This window comes from Euphorbia lathyris, chromosome 1 (genome assembly GCF_963576675.1).
Source record: "Euphorbia lathyris chromosome 1, ddEupLath1.1, whole genome shotgun sequence".
NCBI classification, from domain to species: Eukaryota; Viridiplantae; Streptophyta; class Magnoliopsida; order Malpighiales; family Euphorbiaceae; genus Euphorbia; species Euphorbia lathyris.
This window is the reverse complement of record NC_088910.1, coordinates 105,594,946-105,621,088: the sequence shown is the minus strand read 5'-3', so window position 1 is coordinate 105,621,088 and position 26,143 is coordinate 105,594,946. Positions and strand designations below refer to the sequence as shown.

General features: G+C 34.2%; 3 protein-coding genes across 4 annotated transcripts; 2 read left to right on the top strand and 1 right to left on the bottom strand.

The window, feature by feature from the left end:
• The first annotated feature begins 1,017 nt into the window (after positions 1-1,017).
• On the top strand, positions 1,018-13,850 carry LOC136210481 (DNA mismatch repair protein MSH4). 2 transcript variants are annotated; one of them, XM_066001752.1, is made up of 25 exons: positions 1,018-1,117; positions 1,776-1,979; positions 2,110-2,145; positions 2,235-2,347; positions 3,073-3,118; positions 3,785-3,831; positions 4,019-4,126; positions 4,322-4,397; positions 5,118-5,190; positions 5,277-5,422; positions 5,509-5,594; positions 5,993-6,132; positions 6,225-6,364; positions 6,438-6,488; positions 7,189-7,252; positions 8,161-8,304; positions 8,378-8,445; positions 8,575-8,633; positions 9,442-9,598; positions 9,888-9,940; positions 10,025-10,120; positions 11,087-11,201; positions 11,282-11,404; positions 11,807-11,967; positions 13,658-13,850. In XM_066001752.1, the coding sequence occupies exons 1-25, from the start codon at positions 1,052-1,054 to the stop codon at positions 13,671-13,673; spliced, it is 2,388 nt and encodes a 795-aa protein (XP_065857824.1). In that variant the 5' UTR covers positions 1,018-1,051; the 3' UTR covers positions 13,674-13,850. The 2 variants fall into 2 exon arrangements, with proteins under 2 accessions (XP_065857824.1, XP_065857822.1); XM_066001750.1 differs by having other exon boundaries at positions 10,022-10,120.
• A 619-nt stretch (positions 13,851-14,469) lies between these two features.
• On the bottom strand, positions 14,470-16,658 carry LOC136210465 (large ribosomal subunit protein eL15z). Its single transcript, XM_066001749.1, has 4 exons — positions 16,512-16,658; positions 15,876-16,042; positions 14,975-15,172; positions 14,470-14,883 (listed from the first exon to the last, which is right to left on the bottom strand). The coding sequence occupies exons 1-4, from the start codon at positions 16,513-16,515 to the stop codon at positions 14,638-14,640; spliced, it is 615 nt and encodes a 204-aa protein (XP_065857821.1). The 5' UTR covers positions 16,516-16,658; the 3' UTR covers positions 14,470-14,637.
• Positions 16,659-16,846: 188 nt separating this feature from the next.
• LOC136210450 (3-isopropylmalate dehydratase small subunit 1-like) lies at positions 16,847-19,539 on the top strand. Its single transcript, XM_066001748.1, has 2 exons — positions 16,847-17,670; positions 19,277-19,539. Exon 1 carries the CDS (start codon positions 16,896-16,898, stop codon positions 17,661-17,663), a length of 768 nt encoding a protein of 255 aa, XP_065857820.1. The 5' UTR covers positions 16,847-16,895; the 3' UTR covers positions 17,664-17,670; positions 19,277-19,539.
• Positions 19,540-26,143: the final 6,604 nt, after the last annotated feature.

Genomic DNA, 26,143 nt, shown 5'->3' with positions numbered 1-26,143 from the left:
CCTGCCTCAGTAACGGTAAGATTGCGGCTGGAGGTGTGCTTAGAGATGCAGGGGGCGCCTGGCTTTCTGGGTTCTCCCAGAATTTAGGGTTGGGTTCTTCCTTTTCTGCGGAGCTCTGGGCTATTCTTACTGGAATCAATCTTGCTAAAAGGCTGGGTGTTAAGAGGCTCTCTGTGGAGTCTGATAATTTGGAAGCAATCAAAATGATTTCTGAGAATCATTCTATGGGTCTTAACAGTCGCAACCTCATCAAAGCTATTAAAAGGCTTTGCTCCTCCTTTGAGTTCGTAGAGTTCAGACACATTTTTAGAGAGCAGAATCGTGTTGCTGATCGCTTGGCGGCGGCGGGCCATGAAGGGACGTTAGGCGTTACTACCCTTCCTGTTTCCCCTAGTTTCATCTCTCCTCTTCTCTTAGAAGATAGAATTGGGGTTAGCTTCCCTAGACTAATTCCTGGGTAGTTTGTTGTTGTTCGTTTTTCTTTTCCTTTTCTACCAAAAAAAAAAAAAGAAATTTCAGCGTTTTTCGACCAACAGTGGTGCTGAATCCCTGACTTGTAACATAATGCAATATATAATCTAGCAATTAGGCATATATGAAAATATATATTAGAATATATACATATATAAATTAATTTTTTTTGAAGAAACATATATAAATTAATAGTTTATATATTCTGTTATATTTGTAATTTTATATATATATATATATTTATTTATTTCTATTATTTATGAAATATTTGATAATAATAATTTGGTAAAGGTTATGCTTACTTTGTTTTTTTACGAAGTAAGCATTACTTTGTGTGTTTTCACCATTGGATTAATTTTATGCCACATCATCCAATGGTGAAAACACACAAAGTAACTTTGTAAAAAAAATAACCATAGAAGCTACCAATTTGAACCCATCCGTTATCTAGCCTTTACAATCCATGTTGGGCCTTGAGCCCATTATCTATGCCACTAATAAGTGAAAGCAGCTCCTATAAACTGATCACAGATTGGCGCGTATTCGAGTGATTTTCACTGTTTCTGCAATTTGAAGCAAAATGGAAGATGAAGGAGGAGAGAGATCAAGCATTGTAATCGGGATCATTGAAAATAGAGCCAAGGAGGTACGATCTCCTGTTAAGTTTCTGACAAATGTGTGAAACCAAAATAACTATCAATCATTAAATTTCCGTATTACGTTTTGTTTCCATTCATTTGCTTGTAATTTAACTGGCAATCTTACTGTTTAGTTTCTTTGTGCTTTCCATTATTTACGTTCATTTATACATTTTGAGTTATTGCTTTACTTCTTCAGTGTTCAGTGTGAATTTCGATTGAGATTATCATAGGTTACGAATTTTAAACTCGTAATTGTTTCATGTGTAAATTACTATGATATTCTTTAGATAGTTTTCAGCTTACAGTCTCGGAAATCAGAAGTTGTTTATTAGTATTTTCTCAATTTTTTGACTGAATATACTAACCAGGAGCTTGCCATTATCTGATTATGCGCATGATTGAAAGTAATCTAGTTGCTAGTTTGAGAAACAGTAGGTAGCAATAAGATTCAACAATAATTAAGAATCTGCTTTATGTTTAATTTTGGGGTTTTAGAACAGAAGTTATTGCATAAACAGAATCAATCTGAAAGCTAATGAATGAGATTAACAAGTTTTTGACGTTTTGAGAATTTGATTTTTTTTATAAAATAAGTTCGAGGTAATAAGTGTTCGATCACTTGAACTGTTAAGGGCTGACCGAGTTCTTTTTTCTAACCTGCAGGTCGGAATGGCTGCTTTTGACTTAAGGTCAGCTTCACTGCATCTATCTCAATATATTGAAACTAGCAGCTCCTATCAGAATACAAAAACTTTGTTGCAATTCTATGATCCCATGGTGATTGTTGTTCCTCCAAACAAACTGGCACCTGATGGAATGGTTGGAGTTTCAGAACTAGTTGATCGATTTTATGCTTTGGTTAAGAAGGTGACATCATTAAAAGAATAGAATTCTCTATCTTTATGTGTTTTTTTCTCTAGTTGTGGATGTGTAAATATCTTAATTGCCTGTTTTTCCATCTGGCATTATGGATCTCACATTTACTGAACTATGATAGGTTGTTGTTGCTCGTGGTTGTTTTGATGACACCAAGGTTATACCAAAAACTTCAAATTCTTGCTGGTTCATGGTGCTCATTTTCACATGGTTTGCTGGTAATGCATTTTTTGTTACTAATTCCAGGGTGCAGTACTAATTAAAAATTTATCAGCAAAGGAACCTTCAGCACTTGGTTTGGATACCTACTACAAACAATATTATCTATGCCTGGCTGCTGCTGCAGCTACGATCAAATGGTAACTTCAGACATTTTTCTTCGTCATTTATGTCTGGAAATATTTTGATTTTGAATGTATTTTATGTAGTATGTTTCATTTTGTTAATCACTCAAACCAGGATACACTACTAGCTTATAAATTGTTTATGAAATTTCTTAGAATTACTGTATGAGAATAAATGGTTGCATATGTCTATTATGCAGGTGATGCTGTTTATCCATGCAACCCCATATAGGCTCTTAATAAGCAGTCTGGCATGATTTGGCATGACAGGGAACAACCTCGAAATGGATTTACTTCTATTTGCATATCTGAACTTTGCACTTCTGTCGTGTTATTGCCATAAAAATTGGATGAGTTTAGAAAAATCATTTGGTCTTGAATCTGTGTAAAGGAAAATAGGAATGAATGGGAACACAATTATGAATTTGAGAGTTACAGAGTTCCAAATGAAATGAAAAACGACATTCTCTAATTCTACTTATTTGCTTCTGATAATCACTTCTTATACATGTGAAATTGCTGTAAGAGTCAAGAAAAATCCCCCATTGTTAATGCAGTTTTGTGAAGTTGTGCCGTGGTTATACTCTGAATTGTGCAAGCCATGCTTCTGTTCACCTATTAAATCCCCACATATTGATCATACATTAATAATTTTTGTTTGCTAAAATTTTGGCGAAACTATTTCATAGAATAATATTAAGTCTGTATTGCTTATCAAGTTTTCACATTGTCATACACAGGACGGAAGCTGAAAAGGGGGTCATTGTTACAAATCATTCATTATTGGTATGTAAATTGCTGCAGGTTCCTTTTTAACCAGTGGAAAAGTTGATTAACAATATGGTTATCCTATCGCCAACACTTTCCTATCTTCAAATTATGTTCATGTCTTCAAATGTCAAACTACGTCAATTGCCTATAGGGTCTAGGCAGACTGGAATGCATGGTGAAGTATTACATTTTTTTTCTAATGATTCAGATCTTCAGTATCCTATGTCTCATATTTTTTATACGTGTTAGTACCAGTTTTTATATCTATATATGGAGATTCCATTAGCACTCATTCTTTACACCCTTAGCTCACACTACTGGATTTTTATCAATTAACATTCATCGTATTCACCTTTTGCTTTAACCATGTCCCTTTTTTTTTGTTCATGGTGGAGTGTATCTTTGATACTATTTAACTAACAAAAACATCTTTCATGAGCAATTTTGAGTTTAGTTACAGATCTCATTTACATTAGGTTTTGGTTTCACCAAAATGCAACTCCAACTTATCAGTTAACTGTAGTGCATTTAAGGGACTTGGGAATATTGTCCGCTTAGACTTATGCCTCAAATGCTGACAATTTCCTATCTTCTTCAATACAGAGCTCTATTTGATTGTATGCTCAAAATTCAAGCAGCAAGATGTTCTGATCTTAATTCATGAAACTTTTGTTATCCTAGGTTACTTTCAATGGATCATTTGACCACATGAATATCGATTCGACAAGGTAAGTTTACTTGCCTTTTCAGATGTCTGGCCCAATTTCCAGTTTATTATATCTTAGGTTTTAATTTTGATGTTCAGATTTTCTATGGAAAAAAAAAATTCATTTGGGAGAAAAATTAGAAGAGAAGAAACATGTGCTTCTTTCATTATTTTTTGTTGAGAAATTAGCATTTAATTTTTTTTGGCAGTGTTCAGAATTTGGAAATTATCGACCCAGTTCACTCTTCCCTCTTGGGCACAACCAACAAGAAAAGAAGTCTATTCAATATGCTTAAGACGACAAAAACCATAGGAGGGTATGTTAATAATTACACAACTTGATGGACACAGCATCTCATTTCATAATTTTGAGCTCAAGTATGGAACATAAGAACCCTTGCTAACAGTTAGAAGTTTGAATTGCATGTAGAACATCTTGTTTTGGTATTGCTTGATATTCTTTTCTCTCTTAAAAGTCTGGAAAGTGATTTTGAATTGGAATTTTTCTCCAGGACTAGACTTCTACGGGCCAATCTGTTGCAGCCTCTAAAAGACATAGAAACTATCAATACTCGACTAGATTGCCTGGTTAGTGTTTATGTTGGTTGTCTCAGATTTCTAGAGCTATGGCAGAATTTTTTTTCTTTTAACAGGATGCCTTTTCTTCAAATACATTATAGTTTTCTTCACAAGTGGCTGTACATACTATCTGTTATACACATTTATAGCATGCTTCTTGGAATAGGAAACCACGGATAAAGGTTTCATATTACTTGTCTCCAAAGATTAAGTTTAGAACATATGTGAATTTGTTTGGGTTTCATTAAATCAGTAACCTCAATTCGGCACATAAAAAATCTATTTATTACCGAAGGAGAAAAAAGAAGTGAGGGGTGGAACCAACTTATTACTGTAGTTTAGGTTGTCCATAAAACTACTTAATTAGAAAACTGGCCTTTAACCTATTGCAAGATCAGAATATTGGATAGGTTTTGCTTAGTTGCATCATCAAGATTAGGGAAAAGTTGGCACTTATAGTCAGGTCATAAATGTTTTGTGACATTAAGCTAATGATTTAGATTGAAGTTCTTTATTTGGTTGTACTATTTGATCCTAAACATTTCCATATAGGACATGTAAAAAGTCTGTGCCGGCAACTTTTATATTTGATCATCTCATGCATGGCATTTAAAATATCTGATCATCTCCTGCTTGCCATTTCAATATACTTGTGCTGGAGTTTGTTGAGCTTCATCAAGAACAACTTCAGCAACTGCTAGTCTCATCCATAGTGTATTTTGATTTCAGGATGAACTGATGAGCAATGAACAGTTGTTCTTTGGACTTACTCAGGTTTTGCGTAAGTTTCCAAAAGAGACTGGTAAGCAAAAATGTAAACGAGAAATAAAAGTTAAAATCTGTTCGATATGATGTTTAACAGTAACATTTCTTATTCACTTATATCAGATAGAGTATTGTGCCACTTCTGCTTTAAGCCAAAGAAAGTTACAGATGGCGTCTTGGGTGCTGATAATGCTAAAAAGAGTCAGGTGGTAATATCAAGTATTATTCTGCTTAAAACTGCTTTAGATGCCTTGCCTTTGCTCTTGAAGGTGAATTTGTTATCTTTAGCTTGCACCATATGGTTTTCCCAAACCTCAACTACATTATGAAGTAACAATGCTTTTGAACGTATCAGGTGCTCAAAGATGCAAAAAGTTTTCTTCTTGCAAATGTTTACAAGACTATATGTGATAATAAGAAATATACTTCTATCAGACAGAGGTATCTCAATCCTACCTGCTGAATTGTAAATTCTGTGTCTGGAGAAATATGAAATGGATAAAAATGACCTTGAAGTATTAATGTATAGTTCTATGCCTCTGATCATAGTTAGCCAAGTTTTTTAGCCAGAAGATGGACTAAACAGGGGAAGCATTTTTTTGCCCATGTGTAATTTGAATATTGTAGGCTTACTCTAGTTTGGCGCATTCAGCTATCTAAAACTTCAGAATAATTGCTATGGGTTATTATTGTTGTTATTATGTGCTGTGAAATCACTCTCATGATATGACATCCTATATATTGCATCTGCACAGAAAATTGATTAAAATTTTGACTATAAACTAATTTTCTTAAAAGCTTTTTTTTTTCTTCCTTGAAAACATATTAAAAAAAATCAGAATAGGGGAAGTAATAGATGAAGATGTGCTTCATGCACGGGTTCCTTTCGTTGCTCGTACACAGCAATGTTTTGCTGTCAAGGCTGGAATTGATGGACTTCTGGATATAGCTCGGAGAACATTTTGTGACACGAGTGAAGGTTCATATAGTTTATTTTTCTTTTTTTTTAATGTTTTTCTTTTCATACATTGGTATTCATTTTGTTATTCTTGTTGCTTTTCAATTTTGCAGCTATACATAATCTTGCAAACAAGTACCGCGAAGAATTCCTGCTACCAAATTTGAAACTTCCATTTAACAATAGACAAGGCTTTTACTTCAGCATTCCACAGAAGGACATACAGAGAAAGCGCCCAAGCAAGTTCATTCAAGTTTGACTAACATCTCTCCTTATTTGTAATATGATCTCCATACAAGTTATAAATTTTTTGGGCTATAAAACAGGCCGTGAAACATGGAAACAACGTACATTGCTCCACTTTAGAACTTGCTTCGGTGAGTATCTTCCCTTGTTGATTTGAATATATAAACAACAATGACAGTGGTCTTTTAATATCCATGTCATACCATTTTAGCATTACTGCTTATCAAATTGGGGCTGTGTGTGTAATGCCTCTTTCTATTGAGGGAATGAACTTAGATCACAATCTGCTCCTTGACTGGCCTATTGATGGTTGAAGCCTGCTAGGTTAGTTTCATTTGTATCTGACTATTTGTTATTCTCTGAGTAAATGTATAACACAATTCTGTTAAAAAGCTTGAATGAGAAACCATTTAGTCTGGTGTTGCAATTACATTGAGATTAGTTTGGGATGCAACTGAGGTAAGATTGGGAGAGACGTATGGGTGAAAGATACAACAAGGGGATATATTCTAAGTTTCTGAGTCAAATGATAATTCAAGACATTTTTCCAATAGCAATCCAGATTATAACTTCAGAAACATTGTCTTTTATTGATGAATACTCGTGCTGTATAGCTTGAACCTTCCGATTAGCAATGCCAAAAGAATACATGGTTACGTCAACTTATATTACAATCATGCAATTGCATAACTGTGAGACCCCTGTTTCCATCATGAGGTTGTCTTTCTGATAAAATGAGAGTCCCTTTGGTAATAGTTGCATATTCAATTAATTTGGTTTGGTCTCAGAGAAGCTTTCATTCATTTCTTTTGTTTCTTCATTAATGTGCAGCTAAATGTTAGAAATAAGTCTGCAGCTGAAGAGTGCTATATAAGAACGGAAGTTTGCCTGCAAGGTTGTAAAATATTCATTTATAGTTATTATACATCTTGGTGTTATGTGCTTCAATGTTTGCTTATTCTTTCAGTTTTTAGTTGAATAAGCCATATACATCCTTAGATCTTTTTTATTTTGTTTTCCTTTATTTTAACACAGCTGACTTCATGAAGAACTCTTATAAAGATAGGAAAAAAATTCTAGGTTAGATTAAGTGACAGGAAAAAATTCTGGTACTGTACCTTGCTGGACATTTGATCATAAATAAAGGACACTTTTTACCTTTACTACTGGTAGTGGAAGTAGACTTTGTAACTATTGGCAGGGTTTATCAATTTTGCATTCCAGGAGCTTTTTTTAAATTAATTTGACTTCATCATTTGTGAATTGTTGTCATTGAACTACAAAATTTTAAGCCTGTTATATTATAGATTTCTGTTAAAATCAAAACTTAAAATGGGAAATCCATCTTACTTTTGTCTTTGACAAAATGAATCTCACTTTTATCCAGCCTGAAATAGTTGAACGAACACTCATCCCATTCTTGATTACTGATTTGGGAAAAATGCAAAATATACTGTAAGAATGAAATACAGTGTCGATCTTGAAGGCATCATAGAGAAAATTATGAAAATGAACTCATTTTGCTGCATATGATTTTGTAATAGGAGTTGGTCGGAAGTCACTAAATACTTCAAAATAGATAGTTTTAGTTTATCTCGTATAAGTATCATGGTAATCACCGTGAACATGCATAATCTGTCAGCCTAATACTATTTAAACCAAGCTACCCATTATATATGCATTTTTTGCCTTCTTTTTGGCTAGAGCCTAGAAGAATGGGGAAATTGATGACACAAGTTTTGTAGCATTACCTCCTTTTTTTCCTTTCTGAACTCATTATGCATGATACTGTTTTATTCGCAGCTTTGTTAGATGCTATAAGGCAGGATGTATCTGCACTTACTCTGCTTGCAGAGGTTCTATGCCTTCTAGATATGATTGTTAATTCATTCGCTCATATGATATCAACGAAGCTTGTTGACCGATATACTAGGCCAGAATTCACAAGTAAGCAATTTTCATGTTCTGTGGAAAGTCTGCTGACTATGATTGGGCTTGTATTCTAATTTGCTACTCATAGACGCTGGTCCACTGGCAATTGATGCTGGAAGACACCCTATTCTTGAAAGCATACATACTGACTTCATCGTAAGTGATTTTTTGTTTGGGTTGTGTAGTTGCTTATGCATGTTTATTCTTATGTAGAAATAACATGTTATTGTCCCGAGTTTATTGCAATAGTGTCCTTGGAAAGTAACTTAACAGCCCTTTTTGCAGCCCAACAATCTGTTTGTTTCAGAGGCATCAAACATGGTCATTATCATGGGTCCCAACATGTGAGTAATGCTCTCATTAAAACTGCTGCTGAAATGGCCATGGAAACTTTATGCATTTTATCATTTCTTCTGAACATATATGCGATGGTTTTCCAAAGAACATGGACGTAAGTTTGATTCTGAATCCTTGTAGTTCTTTTTCCTTTTTTCTTTTTTTCTGTGTCACTTGCTATTATATTATATTTCTAAAAATGCCTTGGGTTCTCTATACTCCAAATGATTCCTTATTCATTTTGTGTGGCTGTCAGATTGTTAATTTCTGGTGTGAAACAGGAAAACAATGGGGATAGTTCTGGTACATCTATTCTTTACAAAGATCACTAGAATATCATAAATATTTGTGATGGCTTTGGACGAGACAACATGATAATATGTGAACTTGAGCAGGAAAAAGTGCCCATGGAATTGTAAATTCAGCCTTTTCTTTTTTGTTCATTGGGATGTCTATTTCACCTTAGCATACGACAGGAATAGCCCCTTTCCCATCTCACATATGCCAGCTTCCTTCTGGTCAATAAAAAAAACCTTAACACAATTTGACCTGGTATCTTCATTTTTTCAACCATGGGGGCGTGTACTTGCTTCTTGATAGTAGTCTTGTTTCTTCGTGCCAAGTTTGGTGGTAAGGGGCTTCACTAGTGTTAGTGACTCTTGCATTTGCTTTCATAGTTAAGACGATATCCTTGTCATTTTCTATAGTATTTTAAAAAAAATTAAATTTCCCGCAAAGGAATACCCTCTATACATTGAATCGGACTCCAATTAAAAAACACACAAAAATGTTACAACATAGTATGATTTTCTGCAGGAGTGGAAAGAGCACATATCTTCAACAAGTTTGTCTTATTGTTATTCTGGCTCAGATTGGTTGCTATGTTCCTGCTCGCTTTTCAACTATAAGGGTAGTTGACCGTATATTTACGAGGATGGGTTCAGTGGATAATCTGGAATCGAACTCTAGCACGGTACAATTGCTAGACTCAAGTCCTGGAACTATTCAGTGGTTCCACAATCACATAATGCTCCTCAAGCTAATACAAGAACCGTTATATAATGTTACTATTCAAATTAGTGTCGTAGTCTCTCTTTACTGTGAATTTAAGAAAATACTTAACTTCTAAGGAGAAAGATCCCATCAACATGTATGAAACTATGACACCTCCTCACTAATTGCTGAAAATGCGTTCTACAATTGCACTATGGTTTTGATAGTAAGTAAAGACATCATACTTTTACTTTGCGTGCTTGCTACAGTTTATGACAGAGATGAAAGAGACGGCTTTCATCATGCAAAATGTCTCTGAAAGGTGATATATCATGTGCTCTTACTTCCAAGAGATTTGAAACATAAATGTTAAAATCAAAAGCATCATTTTCTCTGTTGACAGAAGTCTGATAATTATGGATGAGCTCGGGAGAGCCACTTCTTCTTCTGATGGATTTGCAATTGCCTGGAGCTGCTGCGAGCATTTAGCATCACTTAAAGCGTAATAACTTTGCACGTTTACCATTTATCTTGACTATTTAGGGTAAAATGCACTGACAGTAATTGAAGTTCGGGATTTATTTCACCTGAATTTCATTTTCTTTCAGTAAAATCACATTTAATTTCAATAAAATCATTTTGATCAATTTGTGTACAAAACTAAATGTAATGTTAGTGTGACACGGAACACAGTTGACTATATGGTATCACATTCTATTAGGCTAAGTGGTCGAGAATTTGATGGAATTTCAACACATGTTAAGATGAGTCTGTGTTGTACACGCTTCAAGTAAAGGAGGCATTCACATGAAAGGTGTTAGAGATAATAATAAAAGCTAATCTTGGGCTTTAACTATCAACTTAAACTTTTAGTTCAATGAGTTCCATGACACTAACTAAATGTCATGGATGATGTGGCAGCCACATGTGTGCCACGTGGCATATTCTAAGCCACAATATTTTAAAAATCACTCTTGTCCAACGTGGTGCTTAGTTGGCGTGTAGTCAACTCTCTTTTGTACCATGTCAACATGCCATTGATTTCTCGTATACAAATTGGCCTGAATGACTTTATTGAAATGAAATTGAAAGTTTAATGATTTTATTGAAATGAAATTGAAAGTTTAATGAACGCAAACTTCAGTGACAGCTGATGCAATTTTCAGGTTATTGTCCAAATGTTTCTTAATAGCTGATTCGTTGTGACTTGCTATTGATCTATGTTGCACATCATAATTAATAACTGACAAAACATGCATGCAACACGATATATCTTAGAAGTTAGCTTGATTATTCATCCGCACAAAATTCAACAATTACTTCCCTTCCCTGATGTTGAAGTTGCCTTTAGCGTCCCTTTTTGCTCAAATTTGTTGTTTAAAGTTGTTCCTGGTGAGAAGTTTTGTTTGTTTATAGGATTAAAAGTTTCTCTCTTCAGGAACTTGCTCACTTTTTAAGTCTTCTTCAGGTATACCATATTTGCTACACATATGGAGAACCTGTCAGAGCTAGCCACAATCTATCCAAATGTTAAGCTTCTTCACTTAGATGTTGCAGTTATAAACAACCGTTTAGATTTCAAGGTACTATTTATAATCATGTTTTGCCTCTAAATTTAGAATTTGGTTGGTGTTTTACGTTGACACTATTTCGATTCACATAGTTTCAACTCAAAGACGGACCAAGACATGTACCGCATTATGGCCTTCTATTGGCAGAAGTGGCAGGCTTACCACGCTCAGTAATTGAAACAGCAAGAGACATTACGTCAAGGATTAAGGAAAAGGTGATTTCTATCTTGCAGTTCATAGATTCAAGTTTAGTGTTAAACAAAGTTCATAATTCATGCTTGGGTAAAATACTAACATTTATGTCTCTTAAATTTCATGTCGTGAAGTCCATAAACTTAATATTAAAAAATTAATGAAATGCCGATTTGAAAATAGGTATTTAACCATAATTTAATGTAAAGACCATAATATTATAAGTCATAGTTCAGGGCTATGATCGTATTTTATCTATTCTATTCATGGTTATGTTCAATATCTTCTATAAATCAAGGATTATTATACAAATACACACAGATAAGCTTCGCAAGTTTATATCCTTCCAAATTCCCGCAAAAACAGATGCTATGCTTTCTTGCCTCCATATGCCTTTTATGATTAATAAGTTTTAATTTCATCAGGAGATAAAGCAAATGGAGGTTAATTGCCAGCAACATCATGAACTGCGGATGATCTATCATGTTGCACAACGTCTAATATGCTTAAAATATTCGAGCCAAGATGAGGATTCAATTAGAAAAGCATTGCAGACTCTCAAAGAGAACTACGTACATGGAATTCTGTAAAGCTTCACTTCAGTATCTTAAACTTTGCATAAAAACTGAAGATACCACTCAACTACCTACAAATCTATGACCATCTCAAGAATACATAGGCAACTTATAATTTGTCAGTTGTAATTGTAAAAGAAGATTATAAAGAAAAGGGTAAATTTTAAATAAAACCCTTGTGGTTTCACTAATTTTCAGATAAAGGACTGTGGTTTACTTTTTGTCAAAACGAGGATTCAGGTTTTTAACTTTAACAAAATAAGGATTTTTTCGATTGATACTATTAAAATCACCTTTGACTACTTTAAAAATGACATATTTTAATTCTACCAAAAAAAAAAAATGACATATTTTAAGAACTACTAATATTCTAAGCAACTTTAATTCTTCAACTTTTTTATTTTGAGATTATTTAGATGAAGTTTGGTAAAGAGAGAGAAAGTTCCAAAAAAGATGATTTTCGAAAATCGAAAATGTAGTTCCATAAAAATATGACATTGAACAACTTTAATTTTTGAAAATTTTCATTTTCAGGTCGTTAAAGATGGTTTTAATAGCATTAATCCAAGTGTGAAACTTCAATCCTCGTTTTGACAAAAAGTAAACCACAGTTTTTATCTGAAAATTAGTGAAACCATGTGTGTTTTATTTGAAATTTACCCTAAAGAAAAGGCTGATGATTAAACTCATTGCCTTTGAGAATTACAAGAAAATCCTTCAAAAATTCAGCTTAACTCTGCTAATGGAGCATTATCAATATTATATTTTCATTCAGATTTCGATAGATTATGCTTATCTTTGAGTTGCATTAAAGCATCCAATGACAAAAAAAAAAAAAAAAAGTTTTGAGTATACGACTCTGTTAATAGAGCCTTATTAATTTCATCTCCATTAAAAAAAAAAAAAAAAAAAAGTTAAAATTACAAAATTGGGTTAAATGGGAGACTCATTTACATTTTTAACTCATTTACTCAACATACTACATATCTAGATTATGTTTGTGTGACTTTACCAAAATACTCTCACCATTTCATCTTCCCTCTTCCCCCTTCTCCTCCTTACGCGAACGGTTGTTCTCCCAGACTTTTGATCTTCTTCTTTTCCTTTAAATTTCGCGAAATTTGCACAATTTCTCTACATCACCATATATTTCTCTTCTTCCTCTCTTGATTCTTCATCTTCCCAATCCTAGAAAACGAAGCCATGGTTCTTCATCTTCGTTCCTTAGTTTCTTTCTTCTTGTGACCATCGAAGAAATGGTTATTCTACGTTATTTTCATCGTTTTTCTCAGTTTATCATATTGTTATTGTCGATTTTAAGGGTGAAAGGCGTGAAAAATATAAGTATCTACTGTTTTCTCTGCGTTTTTCCAGAAAATCACTTTGTGTAGACGATGATTTCGCGAAGATCTGTGATGAGAAAGAGCCTGAAACGTGACGATCTACTTCGCGATTCGATGATTTCGCGAAGTCTGCGAGTAGAACAATTCATGATTTTTCTCTCACAGACTTCGCGAAATCATCGATTCACGAAGTAGATCGTCACGTTTCAAAACGTTCGCAGACTTGACGAAATCATAGATTCACGAAGTAAAATCATCATCTTCCCTGCACATTTATATTCGCATGCTTCGCGAATTCTCATTTCGCGAAGCCAAATCGTCATTTTTCTGCCTAACACGATTAATTTTTTTTTTGAAGGTGGTTGAATACATAAGATCCATTTCTGGAAGGCGGCGTACTGGGGTGCCATGAGAGACATCCATCCCAAAAGGCCTGGACTTCCATTTCAAGATTGGTCACATTTACTTTAAAATGATTGGTTAGGAGATATTGTGTCAATCTTGTTATGTACCATGTGATATGTCCATCCTAAAAGATCTGGACTTCTAGTACAGGGAGAAATTTCCGTCCAGATCACGTTCACTTGAAATGATTTATTAGAAGTTTATTGTGACAATCTTGTTGTAAATTTTGATAATGTTATCATTTAAATGGTAGTCTCTTATTGTTTGACCTTTTTTGTTATATACCAATTCACGAATTTTGTTAAAAACACATCCAGATTTCGCACATGAGAATTAAAATCATCAACTAAACCAAACATTAGCTTCGCAGACTTCGCGAAATCATACGGTAAAATTACAAACATATTGAAGGTATATTAAGTAAGTGAGTTAAAAATGTAAATGAATCTCCCATTTGATCCAATTTTGTAATTTTCCCTGAAAAAATCAGTAACTGCTATTTATCAATTTTATATTTTCATTCAGAATTCGCATTTGCATTTTTAACAGTTTAAACACAAACTATACTAATTTGATAAATTTAAGTTTAATGTGAAAAAAAAAAATGATTGAAGATCTGATGTGTTGAAATAAATGATGAGAAGCTTAATCCAACCAAAATTGAAATAACAAGATCAGAAGCTTAATCCAACCAAAATTGAAATAACCAAAATCAGAATGATTGTCCTAGGATGTTAATTGCATAAAATCAACTGCTAACATGCATTGAACTGAAAAACAAATATTCCAATGCTTAAAAAATTTAAAAATAACAATATCTTATGCCAACAAGCACTATCAAGAAGCTCAACATTTGAACATAGAATGCCAGACTCCAAAAAAGTTTCGAGTATTATAACATCCAAACACCCAGAACGAAAAAGGCAAAACTTCTTAACGATAACGACGGAGGGAGAGAGTGTTGTTTCTCTTCCAAGTTGCCCTGCGAGAAGGTCGCTGCTTGTGATGTCTATGTCCTTTTCCATGAAGACCCCTATTTTCCTTTCCAGCTGAGGTAAGGCCTCGGAGCTCTCTGTGCTTGTGAACAGGGTTGCAGAGCCAGTTGATCCGTGGATCATTCTTGATTGCATTGTGTGCAATATCAACCAAAATTACCTCAAAATACTTGTAAGTAGAGTCCTGCATTAGAGAAAACACGAACAATGAGAAAGAAAAGTCTAACCAAAACACGCAGCAGGCCATGTGTAAATTTCTGAAGTTAGCAATAAACCTCATTTATCCAATAGGAATTGAGGACCCTAAGACCTCCCAATCTTCTACCAGCACGCTCCTCTGCAACGGATCTCTTGCTTCGCTGAAATTTCAATTGAGTAACACCCTGGTTGGTGGGCTTACCATACACAATACCTTTGGGAACTGGCCTCTTCCTACCACCACGTCTAACTCGGATACGGTAAACCACATAACCCTGAAAGAATTGTTGTTTTAATGTGTATAATGAAGAAGCATGTTCTGTAATATAGAGAGAGAATAATAAAATTATGCTTAATACAAATTCAACTACAGTATTCAGGTAATAAATTGTGAGAAGTTACAAGAAAAACATCACTAAAAGCTCAAAAATGTTATTTTTCTGCACAACAATCTAAATATGAAAAAAAAAAATCAAAGAATACAATAAACTAAAAAGTTTTAACACTTGTATCGATCGAGACAAAAGTGAATTCGAGTATACAGAATCCACTTGGTCAGATGATCGATTTTATTTGATATGGCTGGTCTCACAATGCATATATCATACATAAACACCCTCATTAGGATGGATAAATATGCATCAATTGCAAAACCAGCAAGAAGAACAATTGCAGAAATTTAAGACTTCAAAACTGCTGGAATACACAGATTATTAAGTTTGAGCACACCAAAACCTTGTATCCCACACAAAAATGCAAAACAATCCACCAACTTCAACAGATTCAACATCGACAATAGGTGGTACAGTAAAGAACTTGACTAGAAAAAACACTAGTCTGTATTATGCTTCTCAATTTATAAAAAGGGTCAGGCTAATTGAATCTCAAAACAATTACTAAAAATTGGCATGTAAATACAAGTAAAATCAAGCCCCATCCACAAAACTATTAGACACCAAATACAAAACTTGTGTGTACCTGCTTGGCCTTGTAACCCAATCGGCGTGCCTTGTCAGGGCGAGTTGGATGAGTAACACGAACAATGGAAGGATGCTGGCGGTACTCCCAGCACCTTACTCTCTGTATAAACCTCATCACATCAGATTGCTTCTTTCTCCATAGCTCAGAGACATACTTGTAAGCCCCTGTTCATCAAAACGATGAAGTCTTAAGGTTTAAAAAATTCAGTGGGAAAGCAAATAAAACATAGTAGCAAATACAGCTAGATATGTAATAGATATAAAAGCAAATTGCAGCAAGTAAAATATAATCTCAACACTCTTCACTTAAACGCAGTAAACAAACATTCAAGTAAAAATAAAATTGATGAAAATGCTTTGGCAGACTTGACACGTAAAAATTATGTAACATAATCGAAGTCCTTTGGCAATGGAAGAAATGAAAAATGAGCAATGATGCAGTTGAAGACAGATAAACAAAATGATAATCTAAAACTTTTTTTCTGTATAAAAAATTTCGAAGATTCAAAAACAGGAGAAATTAACAGATTCAAACAAAATAATCTAACTAACAAGTTTCAATCAGAAACAAGTAGCAATTATATCTTAGAAGTACGGAAGAAGATAGATCAACTAGTTCAGCTAGAAAGAGTACCCATTGGATCGGAGATGGGTTGCGCAGCTTCTGACTAGGGTTTTACACCTGCAAAGAAATTGTAAGGGGATGATGCAGAAAACCCTAGGCTTCTTTATAAACTGGGAAATGAGATACAAGAGATCAAGACCGTCCATTTTCCGTTTGTAATAGCGGATGAAACGACGTCGTTTTAATTTTATTATAGTCATGGGCCGGGAAAAAAGCCCGATGGGCTTGCAGAAAAGTTCATACATTTTCGTGATGATTACTGGCGGCTGTTTAGACGATCTATTCTGCTTACGTGGCAAAATCATAACGGTCGTTGATACACAGCACAGTCAATACTAACCTACTCTCCATTTCTTCTTCCGACACTGTCCCAAAATTTCCCCCGGTTGCAAAATGGCGGCTTCCTTCTGCTCCTCTTTCTGTGTCTCTAACACCAACTCAATCGCCACTGTCTCCTCTTCTAAATCCTCTTTCCCTCTCTTCTCTTCTCGCGCTCTCAAATTTTCCTCCGGTTATCCACAACCGGCAAATATAACCCTTTCATCATTCCACGCGCCTTCTTTCATCATACCACGCGCCGCTGACACTGCCACTCCCACCTCCGCCAATGAAACCTCATTTCATGGGCTCTGCTACGTTGTCGGCGATAATATTGACACTGACCAGATCATCCCTGCTGAGTACCTCACTCTTGTACCTTCAAATCCTGCTGAATATGAGAAGCTTGGTTCCTATGCCTTAATAGGGCTACCGGACTTTTATGAGACCAGGTTTATTGAACCTAACGAAATGAAGACGAAATACTCAATCGTGATTGGGGGCGACAATTTCGGCTGTGGATCGTCTCGTGAACATGCGCCGGTCGCTCTTGGTGCTGCGGGTGTTGCGGCTGTGGTTGCTGAATCTTATGCTCGCATCTTCTTCAGAAATTCGGTGGCTACCGGGGAGATTTATCCTCTGGAATCGGAGGTTAGGATTTGTGAGGAGTGCAAAACTGGCGATGTTGTGACTGTTGAGCTTGCAGAGAGTCGCTTGATCAATCACACGACTGGAAAGGAATATAAGCTGAAACCGATTGGAGATGCCGGACCAGTGATTGAAGCAGGAGGCATATTTGCTTATGCTAGGAAGGCTGGGATGATCCCAGCACAAGCAGCCTAGACTCGAGGTATATACATTCTGATTATCTGATCAAATGTAAATTTATTTGTATAATACTTTGAATTCTCACATATACAAGTCACTTACAACACAACTGCAATAATTGGAAATTATGATTTCCTTGGATGCCATGAGCTGCCCTAGACTGTTGTATGACATAACAATTGTTTACATTTTGAGGGTTTCAATTGAAATGAATTCAGGCTGTTGGCCTGCCCCTGAGGAGTGGCAATTCAGGTTGATGCGTGATAAATTGATAATAATGCTATGTTATCTATATATATTCCACTCGATTATATATGATATAAAAGCACCAAAAATGATAATTGCATGAAAGGAGTCATCTCTGTAAATCATGTTAGAAATTGCCCTACACCATGCAAGATAAGTTGGCTGATTGGCTCCTATAAATAGACACTTGAGTTCAAAGTAGGATATGAAGGAGACTTTGTGTTGTAGTTTCAGTTACTACAATTGGTGCTGAAAACGGGTTGAGATGTAAATGCACAGAAGATTGTTCAAGTTAGTTCTTGTACTTCATATTTTTGGCCGCTGTTCATTCACACAGTTCATAAACTGAAGATTCCTTGGTGCTAAATTTGTTGGGTTATCTGTCTAATAACCTAGTTGTCTAGTTCATCAAGGGCAGGCGCAAGATTAAATGTTGGGAGAAAAAATTATATGGCCGCATATTCATGTCACCAACTATAAATGATTTTCCAGAATTGAAAAATACATCAATTGCAGATGGTTTTATCAATATATATACACGCAGACATAATAAGCTTTGTTGATATATAAATTAACCAATTAAAATAAGCAAATACGATTCAAAAGATATCCAAACATGTAGATGAAAAACATCCCTTTGATTGACTTCATCATGGTGCTGGGGCAGCACCATTGATAACTTGGGTCTGGCCTTGATGTGTGATTTTAAAGGGTGGCAATAAGATGCTGACAAGAGAGAACTGGGTAAGAATTTTGGGTTTAGGTGGAAGTAGGTTTGTTAAGATCTATAGGTTCTTAATTAGGACGAATGAAGATAATCCCAATTATAATAATTTCAAGAAGATGCACCTCAAGGGAAGATCATATTATTCGGTATTTGGCTCGGTCGTCCACCTTTTAGTATCCACTCTGTCTTCTTTTTCTTTTTGATTCCCCTAGAGGATGTGAAAATAAGGATATAGGTGTTGCAATTTCAACTTTCAGATTTGGATATGTACTTATAGCTACTATTGATGCTAGTAAGATACATGTGATGGTAATTATTCAGAACTCTTAAGTGTTGGTTGCTAGATTGTTGTTTAAAGATGTCATTTTTGACATGACAATACGTTTTATGGAGACAAGCTTGGCTTAACACGACCCGTTTGACATGATCATCATGTTTTATCATATATAATCATGTAGAGTATATAGATCTCATGACACAATTATGACACGACAACCCGTTTTGACACACCTATTTAAATTTCCTTTGAACATTCTAATCGTCATTTATATAGCTTAGTTGATGTAACACTTGGATGAATTATATCTGTGTTTCTTCTTGTTGTTCAATCTTATCTTCCTTTTTTCTCATTGTAGTTTTATGTTTCTGTTTGCAGGCAGTTTGTACTAAGCAGGTTTCCTGAACTTTTGGTTATCATGTGTCACAGTTGCTTTAAATTACTAAAATATGAGAACTTACAGATTTTCTTTATCAACTTGTGCTTTCAAGTTGAGACCATGTTGAGTGGACTGAGCATTCTTTATAGTGATTTAAGGTTGTCGAAGTCAGTTGTACACTTAAGCCTAGTTTTCATTTTCTTGTATTTGGCTCACTTGTATGGATTTATCCGTGTTAAAATAAATAATGTGGTTTTAGCTATATCTGTATCTACATATATATGTAATACCGTTTTATGCTCACTTGTATGGTTTTTTTTTTTTTTTTTTTTTTTTGTTTTGTTATAAAACAAACTGTGTGGATCTTTAGTTGACTTTACCAAATTTGACTGATAACGACCTCAAAATGAAAATTTTAATGGTTAGTATCATAGTTAATATGAAACCACATATTTTTATTTTTAATATCATATTTATTGTGGAACCACATTTTTTATTTTTGAAAATCATGATTTTTGGAGTTTTGGTTTTCTAAATATTAGTTTTCTCTCTCCTACAAAACATCACCTACCTAAATGCAGGATTGCACAAAACTAATCGGAAAACCGAAAAACCAACTGAACCGAAAAATAAGTTAACAGACCGATGGATTAGGTTATGGTTTTTCATTTTAAAAAATGATGGTTAACTGTAACTGAAAAATAAACTGAGGGGGCGTTTGGTTTGGGGGTTTCATGAAAGGGAAAGGGAAAGGGGAGGCTTCATTTCCTTTGTTGGTGTTTGTTTTGCTAATTCAATGATTCCCTTTGCTCTTTTTTAGTTTTGGGTTTACCCCTAACTCCTCTAACTCATTCCTCACTCTCCTCTAAGGTTTTCTATTCCCTTTCACCTCTCTTTCTAACTTAAACTTCTACACTCCTTATAAAATTCTACTTTACTCTCTATTTTATTTTTTTATTTTTATTTTGGTCTCTATATTTTTTTATTTTTACATTTCTTTATCTTTGGATTAATTTCATTTCCGTTATATATTTTTAATTTTTTTACTCAAAAAATATTTTTGACTAAATTTTACTTTTTTTATTTTTGTTTAATCCTTGTATTTTTTTATTTATATTTTTTTATCACTAGATTAATTTCACTTTTGATCCTTATACTTATTTATTTTTACCTTTTTACCCTAAAAATAATTTTGAACCAAACATCCACAAAGGGAATGAGGTGGAATTGCATTCCCTTTCATAAACATATTCCAAACACACAGGGGTATGAATGTTTATTCATTTCATTTCCTTTAGTTTCCCTTTCTTGATTCATTTTCCCTTACCCCTTGTGAACCAAATGTCCCTTGATTATGCATTTGTTTGTACCATAATTAATTTTTTTTGGCTTTCATATATTTTAAATATATTAATTGGTCTAAATTATGTCTAAATAGATTTTCCAAGAGTGTGTGAGAGGGGGAAGCTATTTTCTAGGGTGAACCTTAGGGAACACTTAAGGTAAATCAAGGGGATTTTAGAATGTTAATTAAAAAATTTAACATGTGTTTTGTGAGCCAATTAGAAAGCAGAAAAGTTAGAAAGTGGGAGAATCATTTCATTGAGGAAGTCAAAGTTGAGCAGTTACTTACTCAATATGGTGGAGAACGTGGCTTGTGGAATGAAGCATGAAGTTACCCCAACGTCTATAAAGCAAAGAACTCAACAACTCAATAAATCCAAGCAAAACTCTAGCAAATTATCTTTAGACTTCAGCATCTTTAGAATTCCCAGTCATCCCTTAGTTTCAATTTTCATATTTCAAGTTTCATTCACGCTTCCCAGTATATTTTTTTTTATTTGTTGTTCAATCATTTCTGTAAGGTCGGTATCATTTTGATAATCGAATCTTTGGAATTTTACGGTCTCTTTATTCCATACAATTGTTTGATAATTAGAAGTTAATTAGACGCAATTTTATTCCATAGTTCGAGAATACTATAATTCTCTGGCGCACCTACAATTTCCTACGAAAGAGCCAAACAGTATTGATACACATAAAACTAGTATAAATATATGTACGAAATTTAATTATCAACATATAAATATACATATTTATATTTAATTTTTAAGATAAAAATATTAAAATAACTTAAAATTTATTTGTTTTGGTGATTTTGTTAATTAAATTTGAAGTTCAATATTTTTATTTAATATTTAAATAATTATATATTTATTTTAAAGTGAATAATTATAGATTTGAAGTGATATTTGCTACGAAAAGTCACTAATGGTTACTGACTGAAATATAGGTTAACCGATCAAAGTAATATGTTAACTGAAATATGGTTAACCGACAATATGTACCCCTATCTAAATAATCTCAAAGTTAAAAAGTTGAGGAATTAAAGTTGCTTAAAATATGATTTAATTCTTATAATTTTCATTTTGATGTCGTTATCAGTCAAATTTGACAAAGTCAATCTAAATTCGTTAACGATGCGTTCACATAGTTTGTTTTGTAATAAAAAAACCCATCTATAAAATCGTGAAACCAATGGGCTTTATTTAAAATTAGCCCTATTTATTTACAATGAAATTCTTATATTGGAAATGTAGTATAGGACTCAACAAGAATGGTTCTTTTTCTCAACATTGGATGATATGGGTTTAGAATTCAGAGATGAGGTTTAGCTCAAGGAAAATAAAATGAAGGTTAACTATTGTTAACCAACAGCTCACATACAATTGCTTCTATTGTATCGTTAGTTATACTTTTAATTTTGGTTTAAAATAAAATCCTACATTGATAGTGTAGACTATGAAAAAGAAACTTCTGGTTTAAAATAAAATCCTACATTGATACTTCTAATTTTGGTTTAAAATAATATAGCAAGTACGGTTGATTGACTGATGCATATTAATATGATGAATGAATTAAAAGATTAGAGAAGCCCAGGGAGCACGGGGAATCAAGGGGATGATATGGGAGAATGGAAAGCTCCTAGAACAGAATTATTTAATTGAATACATAGAAAACAGATTTTGTGTGTCTTACACATTACATAGGTTTCCTATAAATAGTAACATTCAATCATTTTGAACCATAAGTTAAGTCGGTGGAATTAAAAAAATCTTCCTCAATTAAATTATTATAGGATAAAGGGCGGCCCGATGCACTACGCGTCCTCGTTTAAGCGAGGGTCCGGGGAGGGGTCCCACCACAAGGATGTATTGGGAGCAAGTCTTTCCTTGCCAATTTTTTGGCAAGAGGCCGCTCCTAAGACTCGAACCCGTGACCTCTCAGTCACATGACAACAACGTTTACTGTTTACGCCAAGACTCGACCTCCTCAGTTATTATAGGATATTTTGGTAAAAAATTTCACCAAATTCTAGAATGGTGACAATATCTTTCCAATACTCCCTATCAATACCGACTTTTAATATTTCGTGCTTGCTTATCATCTCAAGTTGTTTTATGAAGTATTCGAACCTTGTACCATTAAGTCAAACATCGGCAACTTGATCGTCAGCCTTCACATACTGCATCTTGATGTCTCCACGTAAGACCTTTTTAATAAAATGATAATGTACCTCAACATGTTTACTTCTCACGTGGAGCATTGGATTCTCGATCAAGTGGATAGCTGACTAATTGTCGCTGTATAACTGTACCGAGTAATCAACTGGCTGATAAAGATCCTTCATAAGTTGTATCAACCAGGTAATTCTTGAGTTGCGGTAGTTGCTGCCCTGTACTCTGCTTCAGTACTCGATAAAGAAACTGTAGGTTGTCTTTTGCTCCACCATGATATAGGTCCTGGTCCAAGACTAAACACATAACTTGTAGTTGAACGTCTTGTGTCATGATCTCCAACATAATCAGCATCACAGTATCCATGTACCTCACACTTTCCTTCTTTCTTGTATAAGATACCATAATCTATGGTACCTCAGACATATTGTAGAATTCTTTGAATAGCTTCTAAATGAGGCTTCTTCGGATTCTGCATAAATTGACTTACTATACTTAGGGTTGTAAATGAGCCAAGCTGCTCATGGGCTTGGTGGTCAGCTCGATAAAAGCTCAGCTCGACTCAGCTCGATTTGTAAATGAGTCGCTCATGAGCATGATTTACTAGCTCGGTTCGTAAACGAGCCGAGTTTGAGCAGGCCAAAGCTCGGCTCGAAAGCTTGCGAGTAGGCTCGATTAAAACATTTACGAACAAATTTTAGTTTTATAGAAAACTATATGGTTTTGTGTTAGTTCACAAATATCTAAACTTAATATTATTTCATTTGTTATTAGATGAGTTCGTTCACAAATATAATAAATGAGTAATAGACGAACTACTTGTAAGCATCTTATTTATTTATTCACAAACTTTACTTGTGAGCTTGTTTATATACATAATTAAAGAGCTATTTGCAAGCAAACTTCATAAATACAGTTGATGATTTACTCACAATCAATTCATGGTTAGATAATTTTCTTAATAAACCGAGTTCAAAAAGGATTTTGCTCGAAACAAGCTCGAAGCTCGGCTTGAGCTCGTTTATTATCTAATGAGTTGAGCCGAGCTTGAGCAAGCCAAAGCTCGGCTCGGGCTCATTAATTTTATAGCGGGCTGAGCTTGAGAAGGTCAGAGCTCGGCTCGGCTCGATTACAACCCTAACCATACTTATTGCATATGATATGCCTGGCCTCGTCAGAGTGAGATAGATTAGGCTTCCAACTAGTTGTCTGTACATCGTAGCATCTTCCAAATCTTTTCCTTCAGCAGAATATAACTTTACGTGTACTTCTACTGGAGTTGTAATAGGCTTGCATTCGAGCATCCCAAACTTCTCCAAAAGATCTTTAGCATACTTATGTTGACATAAGAAAAGTCTTTCCTTCGTGCGTTCAACTTCAAGACCAAGGAAATGATTTCATTTGAAATCATACTGATAAGTTGGCCCTAACTTGATTTAACTCGGCAACATCATCAACATAAACTAATACTATAGCCAACTTCTCACCTTGGACCTTCATGAACAAACTCAAACCAGCATGTGCCATCATGTAACCACATTGAATCAAGAACTATGTTATCTTCCCGTACCATGCCCTTGGTGCTTGCTTGAATCCATACAACGCTTTCTTCAGCTTGCATACATAGTCTGGATGAGCCTTACTCTCGAACCAGTGAGGTTGATCCATGTAAATCTCTCGATCTAATTCGCCATGTAAGAAAGCATTCTTCACATCCATTTGCCATAACTTCTAATCTTTACTAGCTGTAAGTGCTAGTAGGACACGTACTGTGGTGATCTTCGCACATTAATATTTATCTTTCTAGAGAAATTTTTTTCTATAATACATGACGTGTTGGTTCAATCCATGAGTATTAATTTATTTTTACCAAATATACTTCTATTTAAGTTGCCTTTTTATTTTGGGAATAGTTAAAAATTAATTAATAGATGCAATTAATGAAAGGGTAACAAAATCTTTTTAATTAAAATTAATTACATTTCTTAATTCTTGTGCCTTAACCTTAAAAGATAAATATTGTGGAACTGATGGAGTATTTCAAGTGGTTTACTTTGAGCATCAATTTCTCATTCATCACTTATCCGTTTTGAGTTTATAATATATCGTTAAAAAGATCTCATGACATGGAATACGTTGACATATTTTAAGTTATTTTAAACCTCATTTATCCGTTATATATTTAAGCCTCAAGTTGGCAAAAAAATAACAAACCAAAAGTTGTTTATAATTTGTTTTGGGTATATATAATTTATAAAAATAATTTTAAATTAATTATATATATTTAATATATATAAATATTATTTATTTATTACGTCATCCGATCCAACCAATTCGAGCCATCGGATCAGACCAAGTGACCCGTGACCCAACTATAAATTCAATTTGATGTCTAGTCCGGTTCTGATAATATTGATAAAAACTCACAAATTTCTATTATTAGTGTTAATTTAGTTTTTCAAAAGAATCTATAATAAAACTTGTTGATACTTAAATACATAAATGCATACAGTCATAATCTATTGTTGTTATATTTCTAATACAAATAAATCCTTATTTTAGAATTAAGATTTTTCTTTTATTGAAAATATAAGAAAACATATGGATGATTAATGATATATACACCATTTAGGGTTTTATATAGGAGTTAAAGGAATTGTGGAAGGATTTATTTAATTATGAGTTGATATTATTAATTTATATATGAGTTGGACTCAAGGCAAGTGGTAAATTATGGGAAGTGAGCTATTTATTTTAGCAGAAATATTAGGGTTGATAAGCGAAATTATGTTTGTTCCATATTAGGGGTTTTAGAGACTATGAATTAGGGTCGCTATTTGGGTTTTCCTTCGTTAATCGAGAGAAGTCATGTAGAGGTTTTTTATTTCATTAAAAACAGAGCGTGGAAGCGTATTCAATCTTGGCATTCCAAGCTTCTATCTCGGGCGGGTAAGGAGATCTTACTGAAAATTGTGATTCAAGTCATTCCCGATTTCGCAATGATGTTTTCTTTCTACCAATTGGTCCCTGTCAAGGACTGGAGCATATATTTAATGTTTTTTGGTGGAAGTCGGGTGATAGAGGGATACATTGGTTGCGATGGGACAGTCTTTGTGGTCCTGAGGATTGTGGTGATTTGGGTTTCATGAAATTGAGAAAATTCAATCTAGCCATGTTAGGAAAACAATGGTGGAGATTTCTTACACATCCTAACTCTCTTGTTTCAAAGATTTTCAAAGCTAGGTACTTTAGATTTCATTCTTTCTTAGAAATTGTGAAGGGTCATAACCCCATTTTTGTGTGGAGTAGTATTGTCAAAGCTCACTCTTCTGTCAATGGCTTGCAGAA

Excerpts from the sequence above, each read along its gene's own strand:
- LOC136210481 (XM_066001750.1), top strand. The coding sequence starts at position 1,052 with ATGGAAGATGAAGGAGGAGAGAGATCAAGCATTGTAATCGGGATCATT. Across the intron at positions 1,980-2,109 it reads TTTATGCTTTGGTTAAGAAG|GTTGTTGTTGCTCGTGGTTG; the intron begins GTGACATCATTA and ends GAACTATGATAG. Across the intron at positions 3,832-4,018 it reads ATGAATATCGATTCGACAAG|TGTTCAGAATTTGGAAATTA; the intron begins GTAAGTTTACTT and ends TTTTTTTGGCAG.
- LOC136210450 (XM_066001748.1), top strand. The coding sequence starts at position 16,896 with ATGGCGGCTTCCTTCTGCTCCTCTTTCTGTGTCTCTAACACCAACTCA.
- LOC136210465 (XM_066001749.1), bottom strand. Across the intron at positions 15,173-15,875 it reads TGGGTTACAAGGCCAAGCAG|GGTTATGTGGTTTACCGTAT; the intron begins GTACACACAAGT and ends CAATTCTTTCAG. Across the intron at positions 14,884-14,974 it reads ATTCCTATTGGATAAATGAG|GACTCTACTTACAAGTATTT; the intron begins GTTTATTGCTAA and ends TCTCTAATGCAG.